General features: G+C 39.7%; 1 protein-coding gene across 2 annotated transcripts in view; it reads left to right on the top strand.

Moving 5' to 3' along the window:
- EXOC4 (exocyst complex component 4) overlaps positions 1-20,774 on the top strand; it is an 811,011-nt gene that overhangs the window by 627,506 nt on the left and 162,731 nt on the right. For both annotated transcript variants that reach the window (XM_043463745.1, XM_043463746.1), the window contains exon 12: positions 12,880-13,016. In XM_043463745.1, the coding sequence (XP_043319680.1) occupies positions 12,880-13,016 (137 nt within the window). The remainder of the gene's footprint in view (positions 1-12,879; positions 13,017-20,774) is intronic.

Consider the following 20,774-nt stretch of genomic DNA (forward strand, 5'->3'; position numbering starts at 1 on the left):
AACTAAGATCATGGCATCTGGTCCCATCACTTCATGGCAAATAGATGGGGGAACAATGGAAACAGTGATAGACTTTATTTTTTGGGGCTCCAAAGTCACTGCAGATGGTGACTGCAGCCTTGAAATTAAAAGACACTTGCTCCTTGGAAGAAAAGTTATGACCAACCGAGACAGCATATTAAAAAGCAGAGACACTACTTTGCTGACAAAGGTCTGTCTAGTCAAAGATATGGTTTTTCCAGTAGTCATGTATGGATGTGAGAGTTGGACTATAAAGAAAGTTGAGCGCTGAAGAATTGATGCTTTTGAACTGTGGTGTTGAAGAAGACTCTTTTGAGAGTCCCTTGGACTGCAAGGAGATCCAACCAGTCAATTCTAAAGGAAATGAGTCTTGCATATTCATTGGAAGGACTGATGCTGAAGCTGAATCAGCTTCACTCCCAATACCTTGGCCACCTGATGTGCAGAACTGACTCATTGGAAGGCCCTGCTTATGGGAAAGATTGAAGGCAGGAGGAGAAGGGGACAACAGAGGATTAGATGGTTGGATGGCATCACTGACTAGATGGACATGAGTTTGAGTAAGCTCTGGGATTTGGTGATGAAGAGGGAAGCCTGGCCTGCTACAGTCCATGTAGTCACAAAGAGTCAGACATGACTGAGCGACTGAACTGAACTGAACTGAAAAATTTGAGGGGACTCTTTTTGTTTCCCCTTTATTTTTTTTGAAAACTTTTTTTAAATTTTATTGAAGTATAGTTGATTTACAATGTTGTCCTAATTTCTGCTATACAGGAAAGTGACTCAGTTATATACATACATGCATTCTTTATATTCTTTTTGATTATGGTTTATCCTAGCAGACTGAATAGTTCTGTGTGCTATACAGTAGGATTTTCTTGTTTTTCCTTCCTAATAGTTTGCATCAGCTAACTCCAAACTCCCAGTCCATCTCTCTCACTCCTCCCAGTCCTTGGCAACCACAAATCTGTTCTCTCAGTTTATGAGTCTGTTTTTTCTTTAAGGTAGGTGCATTTGTGCCGTGTTTTAGATTCCACATATAAGGGATATCATGTGATATGTGCCTTTCTCTGCCTGACTTACTTCATTTAGTATGACAATCTCTAGGTCCATTTGCCGTGCTGCAAATGGCATTATTTCATAAGTTTTTATGGTTGAGTAGTATTCCATTTGTATATATGTACCACATCTTCTTTATCCATTCATTTGTAGACTGCTTAGGTTGTTCCTATGTCTTCGCTATTGTGAATAGTGCTGCTATGAACATAGGGGTGCATATATCTTTTTGAATAATATTTTTGTCTGGGGGTATGCCAGGAGTGGGATTGCTGGATTATATGGTAGTTCCTCAGCATCAGTGGTAGGGGGATAGACTTGAATTACAGTGATATTGAATGGCTTGCCTTGGAAACAAAACAAGATCATTCTGTCATTTTTGAGGTTGAACCCAAGTACTGCATTTTGAACTCTTTTGTTAATTATGAGGGCTACTCCGTTTCTTCTTTGAGATTCTTGCCCACAGTAGTAGATATAATGGTCATCTGAATTAAATTCACCCATTCCTGTCCATTTTAGTTCACTGATTCCTATGATGCTGATGTTTATTCTTAGCATCTCATGCTTGACCAAGTCCAATTTACCTTGATTCATGGACCTAACATTCCAAGTTCCTATGCAATACTGTTTTTTGCAGCATCTGATTTTGCTTTCATTACCAGACACATCCACAACTGAGTGTCATTTCCGCTTCGGCCTGGCCACGTCATTCTTTCTGGGTCTACTAGTAGTTCTCCTCCTCTCTTCCCCAGTAGCGTATTGGACACCTTCCGACCTGGGAGACTCATCTTTTAGTGTCATATCTTTTTGTCCTTTTATACAGGTCATGAGGTTCTCACTGCAAGTATACTGGGGTGTTTTGCTATTTCCTCCAGTGGTATTAGGTGATACCACTCTAATGGCAGAAAGTGAAGAGGAGCTAAAGAGTCTCTTGATGAGGGTGAAGGAGGAGAGTGAAAAAGTTAGCTTAAAATTTAATTTAAAAAAAACTAATATCATGGCATCTGGCTCCATTAGTTCATGGTAAATAGAAGGGGAAAAGGTGGAAGTAGTGACAGATTTCCTCTTCTTGGGCTCTAAAATCACTGTGGATAGTGACTGCAGCGATGAAATTGGAAGACAACTGCTAAGAAAAAAAAAAAAAGAAGACAACTGCTTATTGGCAGGAAAGCTATGACAAACCTAGACAGTGTGTTGAAAAGCACAGTTTGTGTGCCAACAAACGTCCATATAGACAAAGTTATGGTCTTCCCAGTGGTCACGTACGGTTGTGAGAGCTGGACCATAAAGAAGGCAGAGCACCAAAGAATTGATGCCTTTGAACTCTGAGGTGCTGGAGAAGACTCCTGAAAGTCGTTTGGACAGCAAGGAAATCAAACCAGTCAATCTTACGGGAGATCAACCCTGAATACTCGTTGGAAGGACTGATACTGAAGCTCCAGTATTTTGGTCATCTGATGCCACAGACGACTCATTGGATAAGTCCCTGTTTTCCATAGTGGTTGCACCACCTTGCATTCCCATCAACAGTGTAGGAGGGTTCCTTTTTCCCCACACTGAGAGGACTTTTCTTGATGATCTACAGAGATCTCTCTCTGTTTCTCCCTTCCTCCCCCCTCCAACTTTCTCCCTGTCTCTTTCTCTTTTCTTCCCTCCTCCCTCCTTCCCCTCTTTCTCTGTGCAGCCCCTGCCTTCCCAGTATTTTGCCCCATCAAGCTTCCTTGATGTTCTAAACCTCCAAGTTCTGTCTCCTCAACTCAGCAAGACTTCCAGGCTCTGTTTAGGTACCACCTTCCTGCATTATGGCCTGGAAATGCCAGCTGGGGTGGCCGTAGGGCTCACTTCATGCATTTTCCTTCTCCGGTATCTGAAAGCTATTGCTTCATGTATCTCATCTGGTTTTCTAGTTGTGTAAGCCAAGATTTCAAACTGTTTTATACCAAAATACTTTAATACTACTTCACAGAGCAAGAGCATTTTCTTATCAAAATAACATTGTCACTGTTTTCAACATTAGCAGTAAATTCTTAGTGTCATATAATATTTAGTCTGTTTTTAAATTTCCCAAATGTTACAAAGCTGTTCTTCACAACTGGCTTTTCCAAACTAAGATTCCATCTGGGACCATAATTGTAATGTAGCTTAAGTAAGTAAGTAAGTAAGTGAAGTCGCTCAGTCGCGTCTGACTCTGCGACCCCATGGACTCTAGCCTATCAGGCTCCTCCATCCATGGGATTTTCCAGGCAAGAATACTGGAGTGGGTTGCCAATTCCTTCTCCAGGAGATCTTCCCCACCCAGGGATCGAACCCGGGTCTCCCGCATTGTAGACAGACGCTTTACCATCTGAGCCACCAGGGAGAATTAGACTGTGGACAGCAAGTTGCCTTTGGCACTATAATTAAGTTTCTGGGCTTCACTGTCTAATACACTGCCCTCTTTCTCTCCATCTGCAGGAAAAGGCCTTCAGCTTGTCATTCAGGCTTTCCACAAACTGGTTCTCCCCTGTCTGGTCAACCTTTCTCCAACCACCCTTGACTTCTCTTTGCTATTTGAGACCAGCTCAGTCCTCCTTCCCAGCCTTTGCAACCCCGTTTCTCTAGCCTGAAATATCTCACCTCCTCCTTTCCATGTATCCAACCTGACCCATCCTCCAGGTCCCAGTTCAGGCTGCCTGACTCCTCCTCCATTGTCTTTCACACTTAATTTCATCTCTTGGAATGCCGCTCATTTCTTCTTCTGAATGATATTATCCCAAGTAGACAGTCATCACCCCTTTGAAAAGAGACCATGCTTTATACCAAGAACATTGCTTGACAAAAATGAAGTACTGTAGCTGCTAATTTTGTTACTATGATAGTTCTGTGACCATCCTAACATGTAGCACTAGGTAGTTGGCAGAATAGTAACCTTTGAAATATGTTTGTGTTTAGAGGGGAGGGCAGACTTGGGGATACTTCTTGCAAGTGCTAATGCTCACCTGTTGTTGATTATTTTGCCTCTGTGGATTCCATTACGCACTAAGGGGAATTGATAACCAGGCCACAGAGTTAACATTGATTTGAAGTATATAAGTCAACAAGTATTCCTTTGTTATCTAGTGTTAGCTCAGGAAACAAAGATGCCCCCTGGGATCTCACAGTCTAATTAAGCACAACTATTCCACACTTCTTTCCCCTTGCCTGCTATTTGTTTTGTTCTGAATATGAAATCACAACCCCCTAAATAAACCTCATAAAAAGCCAGCTGTGCTTATAATGTTAGGCACAGATTGTATTCAACCATAAATGATCCTCTATTCAAAATGTTAAAAAATAAGTATTATTCGTAATTTACATCATATGTATTTCAAGTTTTTACTTGGCAGATAAATTTTATGAGCACTTTTGTGACTTCTACAGGGATATAGTATTTTCGATTGCCCAGAATTTAACCTTATATTTTCTTTGTTTAAGCCTACTTATAAATTCTACCTGACTCTTGAGGCTGCCAGAACTCAGAACATATTTCCCTTTTGGTTATATGTTTTTCTTTTCTGAACAGTGGAATGGAGCATTTTGAAATTGTCTTCCTACACTTGAAGTGGATCATCTAGTGACTAGTGACATCAATTGGGATTAATTTGTTGTATTTTCCTGCTGGAGAAGGAATATTCAAAATATTTAGATACCATGTTTGTATGTGTTGTAAAAAGGCCTCCAGGATCTAGCTTCTGGGTCCTCTCTCTGCCTGCCTTCCCAGTATGCATAAACACGGCACATGCTCACCCCAGCCATGAGGAACCACGTGCAGTTCCCAGAATTCCACACCATTTCCTGTTTATGCTATTGCGTCCACCATAAGTGTTTCTCCTGCCTTCTTTGTCAATTGACAAGTTGCTATTTATCTTTCTGGACTCAGTTCAATTTTAACTTCCTCTTTCTCAGGATTTCTTCCACCCCTTTTACCCTAGTCCAGTGAACTCTTTCCTCCTCTGTGCCTCTTCTGTCCTTTATACAGATGCCCAGGGTAGCAGTGTCTATGACACTGTATTGTCCATATTTGCGACCTTCCACCTCCTGTGGAAGACTCTGAAAGAGATGGGAATACCAGACCACCGGACCTGCCTCCTGAGAAATCCGTATGCAGGTCAGGAAGCAACAGATAGAACTGGACATGGAACAACAGACTGGTTCCAAATAGGAAAAGGAGTACATCAGGGCTGTATATAGTCACCCTGCTTATTTAACTTATATGCAGAGTACATCATGAGAAACGCTGGGCTGGAGGAAGCACAAGCTGGAATCAAGATTGCCGGGAGAAATATCAATAACCTCAGATATGCAGATGACACCACCCTAATGGCAGAAAGTGAAGATGAACTAAAAAGCCTCTTGATGAAAGTGGAAGAGGAGAATGAAAAAGTTGGCTTAAAGCTCAATATTCAGGAAACTAAGATCATGTCATCCGGTCCCATCACTTCATGGCAAATAGATGGGGAAACAATGGAAACAGTGCCAGACTTTATTTTTTGGGGCTCCAAAATCAATGCAGATGGTGACTGCAGCCATGAAATTAAAGGACACTTACTCCTTGGAAGGAAAGTTATGACCAACCTAGACTGCATATTAAAAGGCAGAGACATTACTTTGCCAACAAAGATCCATTTAGTCAAGGCTATGGTTTTTCCAGTGATCATGTATGGATGTGAGAATTGGACTATAAAGCAAGCTGAGCACCAAAGAATTGATGCTTTTGAACTGTGGTGTTGGAGAAGACTCTTGAGAGTCCCTTGGACTGCAAGGAGATCCAACCTGTCCATCCTAAAATAAATCAATCCTGAATATTCATTGGAAGGACTGATGTTGAAGCTGAAACTCCAATACTTTGGCCACCTTATGTGAAGAACTGACTTATTTGAAAAGACCCTGATGCTGGGAAAGATTGAAGGCAGAAGGAGAAGGGGACGACAGAGGATGATATGGTTGGATGGCATCACCGACTCGATGGACCTGAGTTTGAGTAAACTCTGGGAGTTGGTCATGGACAGGGAGACCTGGCATGCTGCAGTCCATGGGGTTGCAAAGAGTCGGACACGACTGAGTGACTGAACTGAACTGAGCTGATGTCTCTTCCTCCTATCTAAGATTACTGGAGTCAGGAAATTTGTCTCCTTTGGATCTTTTATCTCCTACAGTTCGGTTAGTATTTGGCATACAAGAAATATTTACTTAATAAATATGTATCTATTTAATCAATTTGTTAAATTCTCTGCTCTTTCTCTGCAAAACTCTGTTCCTTCTGAACAGTTCTCATTTATAACAGTGGTCTATAATAATATTGCCAACAATACTGCTGCATCTTCACATTTTAAAAATACACCCTAAGTGAAAATCATTATAATAGAAGCCTTATATGCTTACATATGGTATTCTCAGACAAAGTTTTGAAGGGATGCCTATTCATTTGTGTAATGGCTGGATATAAATTGTTCAGTGTTGAGATATAACATGTGTGCGTGTAACCACCGAGCAGATGTCCCTCCCAATCAGTACCCCCTCCTCCCTTGCAGTGTGTGTTAATCTGGGCTCCCCAGAGAAGCAGAACCAAAAGAAGAGGAAGGAGAGATGACTATATAGATGAATATGTTCTAAGTGCTTGTAGCAGGAGAACCTAATGAACGTGAGGAAGAATCTTCCTACAGAAAGGAGTTCTTATCTAAGACCTGAAGGATAGGAGAAAGTGCTCTAGGAACGGAAGGCAAGGGACTGAACTTTATAGGCAAGTGCAAAGCCTTGAAATGAGAAGGAAAAATGGAAGCAGCCTCATGTAGCCAGATCTTAGAGTGCAAGGGGGAAATGGCAATATTGAGGCTGGAGGGGTAGACAGAAGCCATGCCATGAAGGGCCCCATGGGTTATATAAGGATGATTGGTTATAGAAGCATGATTGGGAAGAGTGTAGAAGTGGCAGATTCCTTAGTCACCAACTCCTTGGATGCATAGTCTTTTACCAGTTAGCTTATTAAAGGAGCAAACCATTTCAGATTATTTTAAACATCACAGAAGCCAAAATATAGATTATAAACCAGGAAGAAGATTTCTGTCATTATTGTCGTTGTTATTGTTTACAACCAACAACTCGGAGCTGATAGTAACTGGAAGGACAATATGCAATGATGAGATCTGGCAACTTGTAGTTGGGTATATCCTCCTAAACAGAAACATTGTCATCATTAAATATTAGAAAAACCCCTCCCTGCACAGTTATTGCTGTGTGTCTTGCTGAGGGGGTGTGGTGGGGCATGTCTGAAATGATAGATGGATTTACTGTTTTCTTTCAAATTCTTCCTAAAGCAGTTTCCTAGGACCCTGGGCTATTTGCAGCATCTCTGAACCATCCCTGATCCAACGGCTAAAACAGCACACATACAGAGACCACATTCTCCACACTGAAGTTTTTTGTTTTTTCCTGAGTTGAGAATTTATTTATACATCTTAAAGCTTTAAATTAGCAATTTAGTTGTGTGTGTGTATATATATTTATGGATTGTCATTAAAGAAAAATAAAGCAATTAGGTGAAATTAGGAGTGTTTTTATAGAGAAGTCTAAGATCTTCAGTCTTTAGAACCATGAGAATTAAGATATAGTGATGTAGTAATAAAGAGACCATATTCTGATTCAGCGTTACCAAATCAGGCTTTTGAACCATTACCCTGCTTTATAATTCTATTCTGTCTTTTCACCCCCTTTGTTCTGAGTGTGCATCAGTTCATCTAATAAACATCTGTTGAGCACCTGCAATGTGCCAGATACCTTCTCCTAGGCAGTAGAGATATGAAGGTATAGTCACCCATCAAAAGGATTTTGTAATGTGATGGAAGAGACTATAAGTAAGGAAGTGACAGACAAACATCATGATATTGTTTATACATGGAATCTTTTAAAAGGGTACAAATGAACTTATCTATAAAACAAAAATAGAGTTACAGGTACAGAAAACAAGCTTATGGTTATTTAGGGATTAAATGGAGGAATAAACTGAAAGATTGGGATTGACATATACACACTACTATATATAAAACAGGTAAGTAGTAAGAACCTGCTGTGTAGCACAAGGAACTCTACTCAATACTCTGTAGTGAACTGTATGGGAAAATAATCTAAAAGAGCAGCTATGTGTGTGTGTGTATATATATATATAACTGATTCACATTGCCATACATCTGAACCTAACACAACAATGTAAATCAGCTATACTCCTATTTAAAAGAAAAAGTTTACTACTGGTTGCTGTACCCCACTAGGACTTGGGCTAAGTGGACAAGGTCTTTAATATCCAATCATGTTTATTCATTTATTCATTCATTAAAAATTTTAAGTGCAACAAAGGAAACTATAAGTAAGGTGAAAAGACAGCCCTCAGATTGGGAGAAAATAATAGCAAATGAAGCAACAGACAAAGGATTAATCTCAAAAATATACAAGCAACTCCTGCAGCTCAATTCCAGAAAAATAAATGACCCAATCAAAAAATGGGCCTAAGAACTAAACAGACATTTCTCCAAAGAAGACATACAGATGGCTAACAAACACATGAAAAGATGCTCAACATCACTCATCATCAGAGAAATGCAAATCAAAACCACAATGAGGTACCATTACACGCCAGTCAGGATGGCTGCTATCCAAAAGTCTACAAGCAATAAATGCTGGAGAGGGTGTGGAGAAAAGGGAACCCTCTTACACTGTTGGTGGGAATGCAAACTAGTACAGCCGCTATGGAGAACAGTGTGGAGATTCCTTAAAAACTGGAAATAGAACTGCCATATGACCCAGCAATCCCACTTCTGGGCATACACACTGAGGAAACCAGATCTGAAAGAGACACGTGCACCCCAATGTTCATCGCAGCACTGTTTATAATAGCCAGGACATGAAACAACCTAGATGCCCATCAGCAGATGAATGGATAAGGAAGCTGTGGTACATATACACCATGGAATATTACTCAGCCGTCAAAAAGAATTCATTTGAATCAGTCCTAATGAGATGGATGAAACTGGAGCCCCTTATACAGAGTGAAGTAAGCCAGAAAGATAAAGAACATTACAGCATACTAACACATATATATGGAATTTAGAAAGATGGTAACGATAACCCTATATGCAAAACAGAAAAAGAGACACAGAAGTACAGAACAGACTTTTGGACTCTGTGGGAGAAGGCGAGGGTGGGATGTTTCAAAAGAACAGCATGTATATTATCTATAGTGAAACAGATGACCAGCCCAGGCTGGATGCATGAGACAAGTGCTCGGGCCTGGTGCACTGGGAAGACCCAGAGGAATCGGGTGGAGAGGGAGGTAGGAGGGGGGATCGGGGTGGGGAATACATGTAACTCCATGGCTGGTTCATGTCAATGTATGACAGGACCCACTGAAATGTTGTGAAGTGGTTGGCCTCCAACTAATAAAAAAAAAAAATTTTAAGTGCAAAACCAAAGAGCTGATCCTTATATACCATCTTCTTATTTTACATTGCTGATATATCCCTGTAAGAAACTTTAGTTGTTTATTCTTCATAGCAATCTTTTTTTTTTTTTTTTGCCTCAGCTATCCTGGGATTTTTTTTTTTTTTTCTTTTCTCATTTTTCATGTCAAGCTCAGACTTATTACCTGGTAATAGGTTGCAAGAAATGAGAATTGAGTTATTTTTAAACAAATATCAATCATGTGTGATATGTTTAATGGCAATTATAATGAATAAAATCAAGGTTTTACTTATGATGAAGTCATTATAGTCACCACTGGCAAATCGCCAAATTAATAATGAGACAATAAATCATTTGTGATGCCAAAGGGATCAAATAAATAAAAACAGGATTGACCTTGTTAGACATTTGATATTTTCAGTATTTATCTGTCAGAGCCACTGATTTGGAAATTGTTATAAATTCTTGGAAAATGCAATCTTTTTCGTCTGTAAAAATGCCCATCGTTTGGCAAACTACAGTGTCATTTTCCTTGAAGAGAATGTAGTGATTGATTATCCAGAGTGCTACCATGACAAGGTAAATCAAGCAAATAGCTGGAAAATTGTATATAATCATATAGCATCACATAGGCCCTGTGTTGAGCACAACCATTAGAATTAAACCATGGCATTCTAATCATTCCCTGCAGGAACTTTCTGTTTACCCCAAAACCTTTATCTCCAGGGGATATTTCTATGTGCTTCCAACCTCCCCTTCCCCTCCAACTGACATCAGCATAATTCTAGTCACCCAAAAGTCCTGAGATAAGTACAGACCAAACCGAATCCACCCAGAGAGACTTCAAAAATGCAAAGATGTGTGTGTCTGGCATCCTTCACATATATGACACCCCTCACATTATTTGTATGAGTTAACAGTATTAGTCCTGTTTCTTTGATTAGTAGTACTGTGCTGAAGATCCTAAGAAATTACAGAGCACATGAGGAAAGGGAAGGGTGGGAAGGTTATATTTTATTTTTGTTTTGTTTTTTTATTTAAGTTGGCTGAATTTAAGGTTTTTATAGTTGGAGGATAATTGCTTTACAATGTTGTGTTCGTTTCTGCTGTACAAGAGTGTGAATCAGCTCTAAGTGTACACATATCCACTCCCTTGTAAGCCTCCCTCCCACCCACCTGCATCCCACCTATGAGAGTAGCCCTGACATAAACACTGCCATGTGTAAGATAGATAGCTAGAGGGAAGCTACTGTGTAACACATTGAAGGTTTTAGAAAAGAATACTGGTGTCACTTTTGAGAAGTTGATAGTCTAATCAGGAGGAACAAACACACCTGAGATGACCTGCAACAGTCCAAGTCTGCAAGCACCAAGGTACCAATTGAGTGATGAAGGCCAGCAGAGGACCATCAAGTCATCCTTGGTGTCCAGAAGGCTAGATGGAGCCATCAGAAAGGCCGGCGCTCCCCAAAACTGTCCCAGAGTGGATTATCAATAGCAGAGTTGGAAATAGACCCAGGCCCTTTCTCTCAGTGATCTGAGCCATCTGCTTGTGCTCATCTTCCCTGCAGTGTTTGAGATTTTAAATGGCCTTTGTTAGGATGGCTGGAGTCCACTCTCCTTTATTAATTGCTGTCCACGTGTGGTAGGATATCCTGTGTTCTTAATCAGGATGAGGATTTTTGATTCTTCATAGCAGCATAGGGCCATGTAGCTGAGCGGAATCAATTCCTGTCACTCACACACAAACACCAAGGAACAGAATTATGGATCAGGGGGAAGCGGCGGTGCTTTAATCTTAAAATCAATACAGAAAAGGAAGTTGAATTTGTGGGGATTCTATAGAGACTGTAATTTGGTTTCCCATGGAGTTTTCCCTACGTGATGTAACTGCTCCTTCCTTTTCATCTTCTGATTATTTTACTTGGGGTGTAGGGAGAGGAGAGGCAAAGAAGAAACCTCTAGAACCAAATAAGCCTAAATAAGCGCATACGTGTAAACTCATAACTTAAGCTGGTCCTCCACTGTGTTGAGAAAAGCTGTACACTTTTGTCCATTCTTTTTGTCTGTAGAAGAAAGAAAACCAAAACCCTGTACCCTAGAGTCTGTATTTAAGCATAATTAAATGCCTTTGATTATTTCAAATGTCACTGTCAGACCGGAAAAAAAAAAAATTTGGTGTTTACTTTTCTGGCTCAGTCTGGAATTCTATATAAATAAATACATATTCATCAAACCAATTATTGACCGAAGGATTCCAAAATGCTAAGCATGTGATTAATATTTACTCCTGTGTAATTGTGCTCTTTGGGAAAGAGACACAAACAAATGGTTTGAACAATTATACCTTTTCTTTTTTTCTGGCATGGCTTGCCACCTTCTTTTTTTTTTTCTTAAGCAAAAATTTAGAATTTATTGAAAATGCCTCTGTTTAGATATAGCATTGTTTCACCACACAGTATTATTAGTTTCTAAAGATGGGTTTATTTTTTCCCTTGGATATTCCTTTAATTCGCTTTTAAAACACATCTATTTGGACACTGCTTCTACAGTGACAAAAACAAGAAGAAGTACGATGATCTCGTGAGAAATGTTTCTAAAGAGCAATGGTATAGTGAAAAGATTGCAGTCTGGAGTCCCTGCTTTGTCTTTTTCTTTCTCTAAGCCTGTTTCCTCCTTTTTACCCTGGGGATGGTTAAGGGATTCAGTTGATAGGTAGGTTTGTTGAGAGGATTAAATGAGATAAAGCATGTACAGTGTCTAGTTCCGTACTCTGCACTTGTAAGAATCCGTAAGTGTTCATGATTATCATTATTATGTGCGTTTCAAGTGAGGGTAACATATGTTGTATATGTGAAAACATTCTGCAAGCTGTAAGGCACAATACAAATGTTATTTGGTATCCTTAATAGATTGATGGTTTTGAAACTTTTAAAAACAACTCCTGGAAGGCTTTTTCTTCAGGCTGCCCGTCATGGATTCCTAATCTGAAAGTAGAACCCTGAGTGTGATAAATCTGACTGCAACTGAATATGTATTTTCTTCCTCAAAAGCCACAGAGAGATATCTTGTGAATGCCAAGAATTTCGTGAAATCAATTTGAAATTCCCTGTGCTGTGTCCTGCCATAAAAACACCTTCTCAGGTCTTGGGAGGATCAGCACTATGTAAGATACTTATTTCTTTATTCGTTGAGTAGTTTTAAATGTCATGTCCTTCTAGGAAAGTTCAGGTGTCTTAAGTGATTACATCCTTTAGTTGTCCTTCCTTGTCCTACACATTACCTGAGTCTGAACCCTCATAAGCTTCTGTGTCCTCTCGTGTTCTTTTCCAGAGCACAATCATTGTGGAGAAGACAGTGCAAGACCTCCTGAACCTGATGCACGACTTGAGTGCCTACTCGGATCAGTTCCTCAACATGGTGTGCGTGAAGCTCCAGGAATACAAGGACACCTGCACCGCAGCCTACAGGTAGAGCGTCTGGTGGGAGCGAAGCAAAGTCAGTTTAGAACTTGACCACTGGGGTGGTTGGTGATGTTGCCTTCATAGCCTGAATTTCCACCATTATAGAAGAGGACCATCCTTCAGTTTATCAAGAAGCCTGATGCGAACGTAGACGAAAGCAATAGTCTGCTAGACACATGCGTGTATATCCACAGAGAATGGAAGGGACAAAGGGACAGAGCCACTTTGGACGGCCACCGAGGGGCTTAGATGAGGTGTCAGCCTTGATTTTTACGAACATCTAGAATCACAGGGTGTGTCTTCCTCAAGGAAATTCCAGATCTTGATTAACCCCTCTTGTGATTCTAAAAGATCTTTAAAGAAAGCAATTTTGAACTCTCAGCAACCCTTAATAATCTATATGATTTCCTTTTAGTTAGTACAAATGTATTCCTCCTGATAGTTGATCTATAGCATTCCTACTGTCATGAAAGGATGGTTACCCTGTTTTTAGCATCAGTGGACATGAAAGTTCATTGTTATAAACTTGAAAACCTTTCCTTTTCCTCCTGATTTCTTTTCTCTGAGTTCAAAATTCTCTTTGAGCTTGTGGAAAAGATCATAGCACTTCTTGTAAAAAGCTAATAATAGGAACAAATTATGGTCTGCTTGACAAGACCTGAAACAATTAGGGAAGAAAAATTTTATGTGATATATAATTAAGGATAGACAGTATAGCACAGGATCAGATCCTACTTGTACACTGCGGACTGTAAAAGCAGAAGGAATAAAACATGAAAGAGAGTGACAGGCTGGAGTCAAGAGAAATCTCACAGAAGGTGAGATAGGTTCAGAACCTTAGAAAGATGGATGAGATTTAGGGAAGTAGAAAGAAGAAATAGGAGCATTGCAGGGATAAAGAATCAGCAAAAGCATAGTTATCTGATATTTAGATGGATGGTTGAGGAGGGAGAGGTTTGAATGGAACAGAGTTCCTAAGAGAAGATAGCAGGAAATAATGTTGAATAGGAAAAGTAAGACCATATAACAAAGGGTCTTAAAAAATAAGACTTGGAAATTTAGATGTTGAGTAGTAGACGATAAGGAGCCATTATAAGTAAGCCAGGAAGCAGTGTTTAGGGAAGATCAGTCTGGCCAAGGATGTAACATAGATTGATGCTTAACCTCCTTAACTCCAACAATAAGTAATATTTATCCACAGTTACATGAACCAAAACAAAACCAAAAACAGTCATTTCACTGAAAGATGCACTCCCAATAATATTTTTTTTGTTCAGTAATTATTCATCAAGAATGTTAATACATTTAGGTTAAAATCATACATATAATCAGCATATATGTTATACTCAATTGTGTAATTGTGATACACAAGTGATAATTCTAATGGCACATCAAACAAAAATGTTAACATTTAGTATTTTGATAAATAAAATTTTAATTTAAATTTTTAGATTTTAATTAGGTGAATTTTTTGCATAAAACTATAAATAGATTAATAAAATACTTTCAAGCATTAAGATATACTCCATTAGGATAAAACTTGGTGAGGAAATGAAATAGAAATAATACTTCAAAGAGAAAAATGAAAAATATGTAACCATTAATAATAATTAATGAAGTCACTTAGTTGTATCCAACTCTTTGTGATCCCATGGACTGTAGCTTGACAGGCTCCTCTGTCCATGGAATTCTCCAGGCCATAATACTGGAGTGGGTAGCTGTTCCCTTCTTCAGGGGATCTTCCCAACCAAGGAATCAAACCAGGGTCTTCTGCATTGCAGACAAATTCTTTACCAGCTGAACTACAAGCTTATTTTCATATATTTTAAATGTATTGTGGTAGATATCAAATCCCTAAGGTACTGAGATTCTATTGGTTACACTTAAAATAGTGATTTAAAGTATCAATATTTATAATGTGCCAAAAATTATGTATTTTATAACCATTGAACTCATGCTTTAAAAAAAGAAAAAACACCCTAAATTTCAATTTTAAAATTTGGGAAAGAGAATACAGTTTTTCAAAATTCCTTTAAGAGATACACATAAAAATTTTAAAAGCCATTTCCCTTGGTTAGTTAGTTGTCTGAGAGTGGAATTTCTGGACCAAAGCTGTATTTTTAACTTTACAAAACCAAATTCCATAATGGTTGTACCAATGTCACATTTACCAAATGATAGTCAAAAAACATTTTAACAATCTATTTTTACCTTTACTTTAAGTGGCATTGAATTTTAAGATTTTTTTTAAAGCAAGATATGTCTTCTCTTTTTTATATTTCATTAAGTGAAGTGAAGTGACGTTGCTCAGTTGTGTCCGACTCTTTGCGACCCCATGGACTGTAGCCTACCTGGCTCCCCCACCCATGAGATTTTCCAGGCAATAATACTGGAGTGGGTTGCCATTTCCTTCTCCAGGAGATCTTCCTGACCCAGGGATTGAACCCAGGTCTCCCTCATTGTAGGCAGACGCTTTACCATCTGAGCCAGCAGGGAAGTTCAAGGGCAGCCCATAATTTCTAACACATAATAATGCAGTGAGTATTAATTATAATGGAGATTGTATAGCTTACTAAATCCACAGAGCACAGTGATCATTGTTGAGCATTCTTGTTTTGAAATGATACTCAGATTGAGTATAGTTCTTTTTCCTGGAGTGTTTCCAAATCAGTTTCAGCCTTACACGTGAACAGCCCTTCAGATATGTGAAGATGTCTGTCATGGTCCATTTAGTAGTTTTGGTTTTTTCACTCTAGATTGAACATCCTTGGTTTCTGATGCATCCTGGGTCCACAGACCATCCCACTCTTCTTTCTTCATTGCCATTAGCCTGACAGTGTCTGTCTTAAAAAAGGAGCACCCCACTCTGAGCCCAGTGTTCCAGATGTGCTCTCATACTTCAGCAAAACCACTGCCTTCTTTTTGCAGGACCCAGTGCCGAAACACATCCTTCATTGCATGTGAATGTGTAGGACTAAAGTAGTCAGTTACAGATGATATCTTTAATGAGCTTACATTCTTGGTAAAGCATAGAAAGGAAAACAGGAGACAAAGAAGGCAGGCATGTATACCCACAGCATTAACTTATGATGGAAAATATGGTAAGACAGGCAATGATGACATGCTCTAGGAAGAAGAAATTACAAAGGATAAGAAAGACTTGGTGAAAGATACAAACTTGGACTTGTGAAGAATGAGTAGGATCTTAAAAATATTTGTTTATTTGGCTGCATGTTTAGTTGCAGCATGCAAACTCTTAGTTGTGGCATGCAGGATGCAGTTCTCTGACCAGGAATCAAACCTGGGGCCCCTGCATTGGGTGCACAGAGTCTTAGCCACTAGACCACCAGGGAAGTCCCTAAAACAAGGAGGATTCAGACAGAAGTTAAGCTGAAGGGGCTGAAGGAATAAAGGAACCAGAACAATGTCAAGAAGGTGGGGAAGAGCAGGAAAAGGATGAACAAGTGATGAATATTTGGGTTTTAGAAAAGACGGCCAAGCCAAAATAGAGGCTGTTGAATACCAGGTTCAAGGAGCTTGACCTTTTGAAGTTAGGTAGTGGGAACCACTGAGGATGAGTAAACGGTGCCAAGGCAGACCTGTGCTTTAGGGAGATGTTTCTGAGCTTGAGGAAGATGGATTGGAGAGGCAAGAGTGTGGAGGTGTAGTGGAGAGAGGCAGAGCGCCTGAATTAGAAGAGACATGGGGAAAATGGAGGGGAAGGGGCAGACCAAGAGACACGAGGGGGTGAATTTGTAGGACATGGTCACTGTCTGGCTGTAGAGGGTAGGAAAGTGTAAGAAGAAATACTAGCTGAAATTGGCCCTATCTTTTCTAAGCTGTATTTGAAGGAATTTTTTTTTAACTTAAATTCAAGATCTCACATGTAGCCTTTGGACTTAATGTTATTTTTAGCTCATCATTTCAGTCTATTGAGATATTTTTGAATCCTCATTCTGTCATCAAAAAAAAATCATAGCTATTCCACCAAATTCCATGTCATTCTTGATTTTATAAGCAATCTTTTGGTTTCTTTGCCTATGTCATTTAAAAAATGTTCGACAGGACAGGGCTAAGTTAAGAACTTTGGGGTGTATATCTTTCAAGACTTCTGTTGAGATTGACATCCATATACTACTCAGTACTTCAGGGGTTCATATGTTTTTCTCACTATAAACCCTGGACTATAGCTCAAGAGCAGTCTCTGGGGCCTAAATTTCAATACCAGTTTTGTCACCTATTAGCTTTGACCTTGAACAGAGTTACTCAGCTTCTCTGTGCCTTACTTTTCTCATCTACAGAAAGAAAATAATAGTTCTTCTCTCATAGGATTGCTTTGAAAGTGTCAACTTTTTAGAACTGTCTTAGCAAAATAATAAGCCCCCTCCCAAGTATGAGTTTATTCATATTATTTTGATAATGACAATGATGATGATGACAAAGATTACCTTTACTACCATCCGTGATCAATGCCCCTGTATTTCATCATGCATCCTATAAGAGATTTCTTACTAGTGTCCACCCAGTTCTGATCCTTATAATGCAGCTAACCCTTCCTTCTGTATCCCCATGATGGGCATTAGAAGACAGTGGTGGACAATACCTAGTTCTTTGTCCTGGAATCCTCTCATTGCTTCACTTTTAGGATTCATCACCTCCTGCTTTGCCAGAATTTTTGTTAAGAACTCTCCATCTTAGAAACAAAGTCTCTTGACCTTGAGCCAGATTTTACCATTTTTTCATTCAAGTCATGACGTACCCAGTTAGGAAAGGAACAAAGTCATGTTACTTGTTTAATTGTGAGAACTTCCTGTTTCCTAGTGAGTACCACGTCCTAATTGTTCACAAACCATCATTAATAATCTATTCTAGAATTTTTGCCTATAGTTCCAAACTTAGCCAATTTCTGTAATTTACCTTCTTCTATGAACATCAGGGCATTTGTTCTCAGGCATTTTTTCTATCTGCCAGGATACATCTGAGATTATCAGCAGTGGTTCTATGATTCTATGCTTTGAATTATTTCTGTGCCCCAAGGTTCTTGCCTAAATTTATTAAACCTATCAAAGTATTGTTTAATTTCAGTTACTTTTGACACAGCTAATTACTTGCTCCTTAAAACAGTTCACTTGCTTGGTCTCTAGAATTTCATTCATTTAATGAATGTTTACTGAGTACTTATCCCAGGATTTGTAGATACAGCAGTGAACCAAACAGAAAATATACTGCTTTCATAGGGTTTGCACTCTATTGGAGATGGGAGAGAGGAGATATACAATAAATAGAATACATAAATCCATAAAGAATTTTAGAAAATAGTAAACCCTTCGGGGGGAAATGGAGTAGAGTCAGCAGACCCTGGGATGTAGGAGAAGAAGGTTGCAGTTTTCAGTAGGGTGTCCCATAGGTCCTGTCATGTTGAAGTTTGATAAAAGACTGGAAGGAGTTTGGGGAGTTAGAGAAGATTATATGGAAAGAATGCCCTGGCAAAGGACAGAGGCCCTTAGGCATGACTGCACTTGACACTTTTCAGAACCAACGGGGAGACCAGCATGTCTGGGGTAAACTGAGCAGGTGGGAGCTAGAAAGATATCCAAAAGGGAGCAGAGGGCCAGGCTGCATAGGGCCTTGTAGGCCACTATAGGGCTGTTGACTTCTATTCTGATTAAAACAGGAGCCATTGCAAGAATTGTGCCTACAAGCAGATACAGTCTAATTTTTATTTTAAACCATAAGTATTGAGAGTAGACTGTAGGGGGGACACAGATGGAAGCAGGGAGGCTGACGAGGGCCTGTTATGGTCATCCAGGTGAGAATTGCAGCTCATACTGGTTGGCAGCAGCACAGGGGTGAGAAGTGGTTGAATTCTGAATACATGGTTGACCTTCGAACAGCCCAAGTTTCTACTGCATGGGTCTGCTGCTAATATGCACATTTTTTTCAATAAATATAGTACCTGGATTTTCATTCTGCACATCTTTAAGTGTGGGGGAAAGTTGGTGTTTGATTACAGCATGTGGAATCAAAAGACTTAGGGTTTGGGTCCTGATTCTGTCCAGACTGTTTCAGTTTCCTGCCCTTGGGTGAGTCACTAATCAATCTTTGGTTTTTGAGGCAGAAATAGTATGTGGATTTTTAACTGTGAGGGAAGTCAGTGCCCCTAACCCCTGCATTGCTCAAAGATCGACTGTATTTTGTAAGGGCCAGCCAAAAGAACTCCCTGCCAGACTGGATATAGTGTAAGAGAAAGAACGGTATCAAAATGACTCAGGATTTTTCATTTAAATGGTGAAAAGTCAGAGTTGCCAGTATTGAGATGGAAAACTTGGCAGGTTTGGGGGCAGCAGATAAGATTCCAATTTGGAGTGTGTATTAGGCAACCACATGGAGATATGGGATGGGCGGTTGGGTATATGTATCAAAAGGAAAGAAGTCTGCCCTGGAGATAGGTATTCTCAGCCACCGACATATACATAGTGTATGTAAATGGTATTTAAAACTATGGACTACATGCAGTCTCTAGGGGATTGAGTATTACTATGACAGAGAAAAGGACTGTGGAATTTAAGAAGTTTGTAAGATGAGGAGAAACCAGCAAAGGAGACCGAGAGGTGACCATCAGTGAAGTAGGAGGAAGATGAAGACAATGTGGGGTCCAGGAAAACCAAGCAAAGGGATGCAGCGATCCTTGGTCCCGGTGCTGCTATAGGATCGTGTTAGAACTCATCTTTGATTGAATGATAAATGGAACATGGGGGTATTCCCGATTGTCACAAGAGTTGTTTCTCTGGACTCGTAGATGGGAAACCTGGATTGATAAGGACTTAAAAAAGAATCTGGGAGTAGAGAACTTGTAAATACAGGCAGAACTTTCACAGTGAGTTCTGCTGTGAAAGGGAACACAGAAATGGAGTAATATCTGGGGAACTGAGACCACATGAAGGGTTTTTTAATTGTTTTAGCTGTTATTTTAAATAGGAAATAAGTGCATGTTTATATTTTAAGAAAATTATTTAGGACAAAGGGAAAATTATCAATGCAGGAGAGAAAGAATGAACATTGCTAAAATTGTGTTCGGGGGTTGGATTCAGTGCAACAAATACAGTAACTGGCTTTAGGCAAGCACACAGATAGTTTTGTTCACCACTCTGTGTCCTCACAGGAATGATTTCTGTCATTTATAGTTCGCCATTGCGTCCAAACAATGCACCAATCTGATATACTACTGGGTTGGCCAGAAAGTTCATTCGGATGTTTCCGTGCCATCCTGTGGAAAACTCCGAATTCACTTTTTGGCCAACCCAATGCTCTTCTCTTGGAAAATGCCCATTACTTTTGGTTCTTGATATCTTGTGGTCAACAGGTATCATGATTCCTTCTCCTGAAGGGCTATATCATTTTGGCGTCCTTCCTGGCCCATTTCTCTGGAATGATGTCCACTTACTGGTGCCCATGATCACATCGTTCCTTCTTCAGTCTTCTCTGTCATGGTCTACCACAGTTGCTGAATTTATCTCAGGGTTGGGAAAAGTACTTTTGTGAAGCTTTGACGGGGATTAAATAGAAAATCGTTTACGTGGTTGTTACACAACAGCGCGCTCATGCACTCAACATAGAACCCCATGGTACCTGTTACCTGTCACTTAATCAGGCTTTCGAGGCTCGGAAGAAAGTGTTTCCTTATTGTGTGAGTCTGAAGATGTAAAGTGTCCTTACTTCCTCTCTTCCCATGTGTTGCCCTCCCCCAGACTGGCACCTGCTGAG

Source organism: Cervus canadensis, chromosome 3, assembly GCF_019320065.1.
Source record: "Cervus canadensis isolate Bull #8, Minnesota chromosome 3, ASM1932006v1, whole genome shotgun sequence".
Classification (NCBI taxonomy): Eukaryota; Metazoa; Chordata; class Mammalia; order Artiodactyla; family Cervidae; genus Cervus; species Cervus canadensis.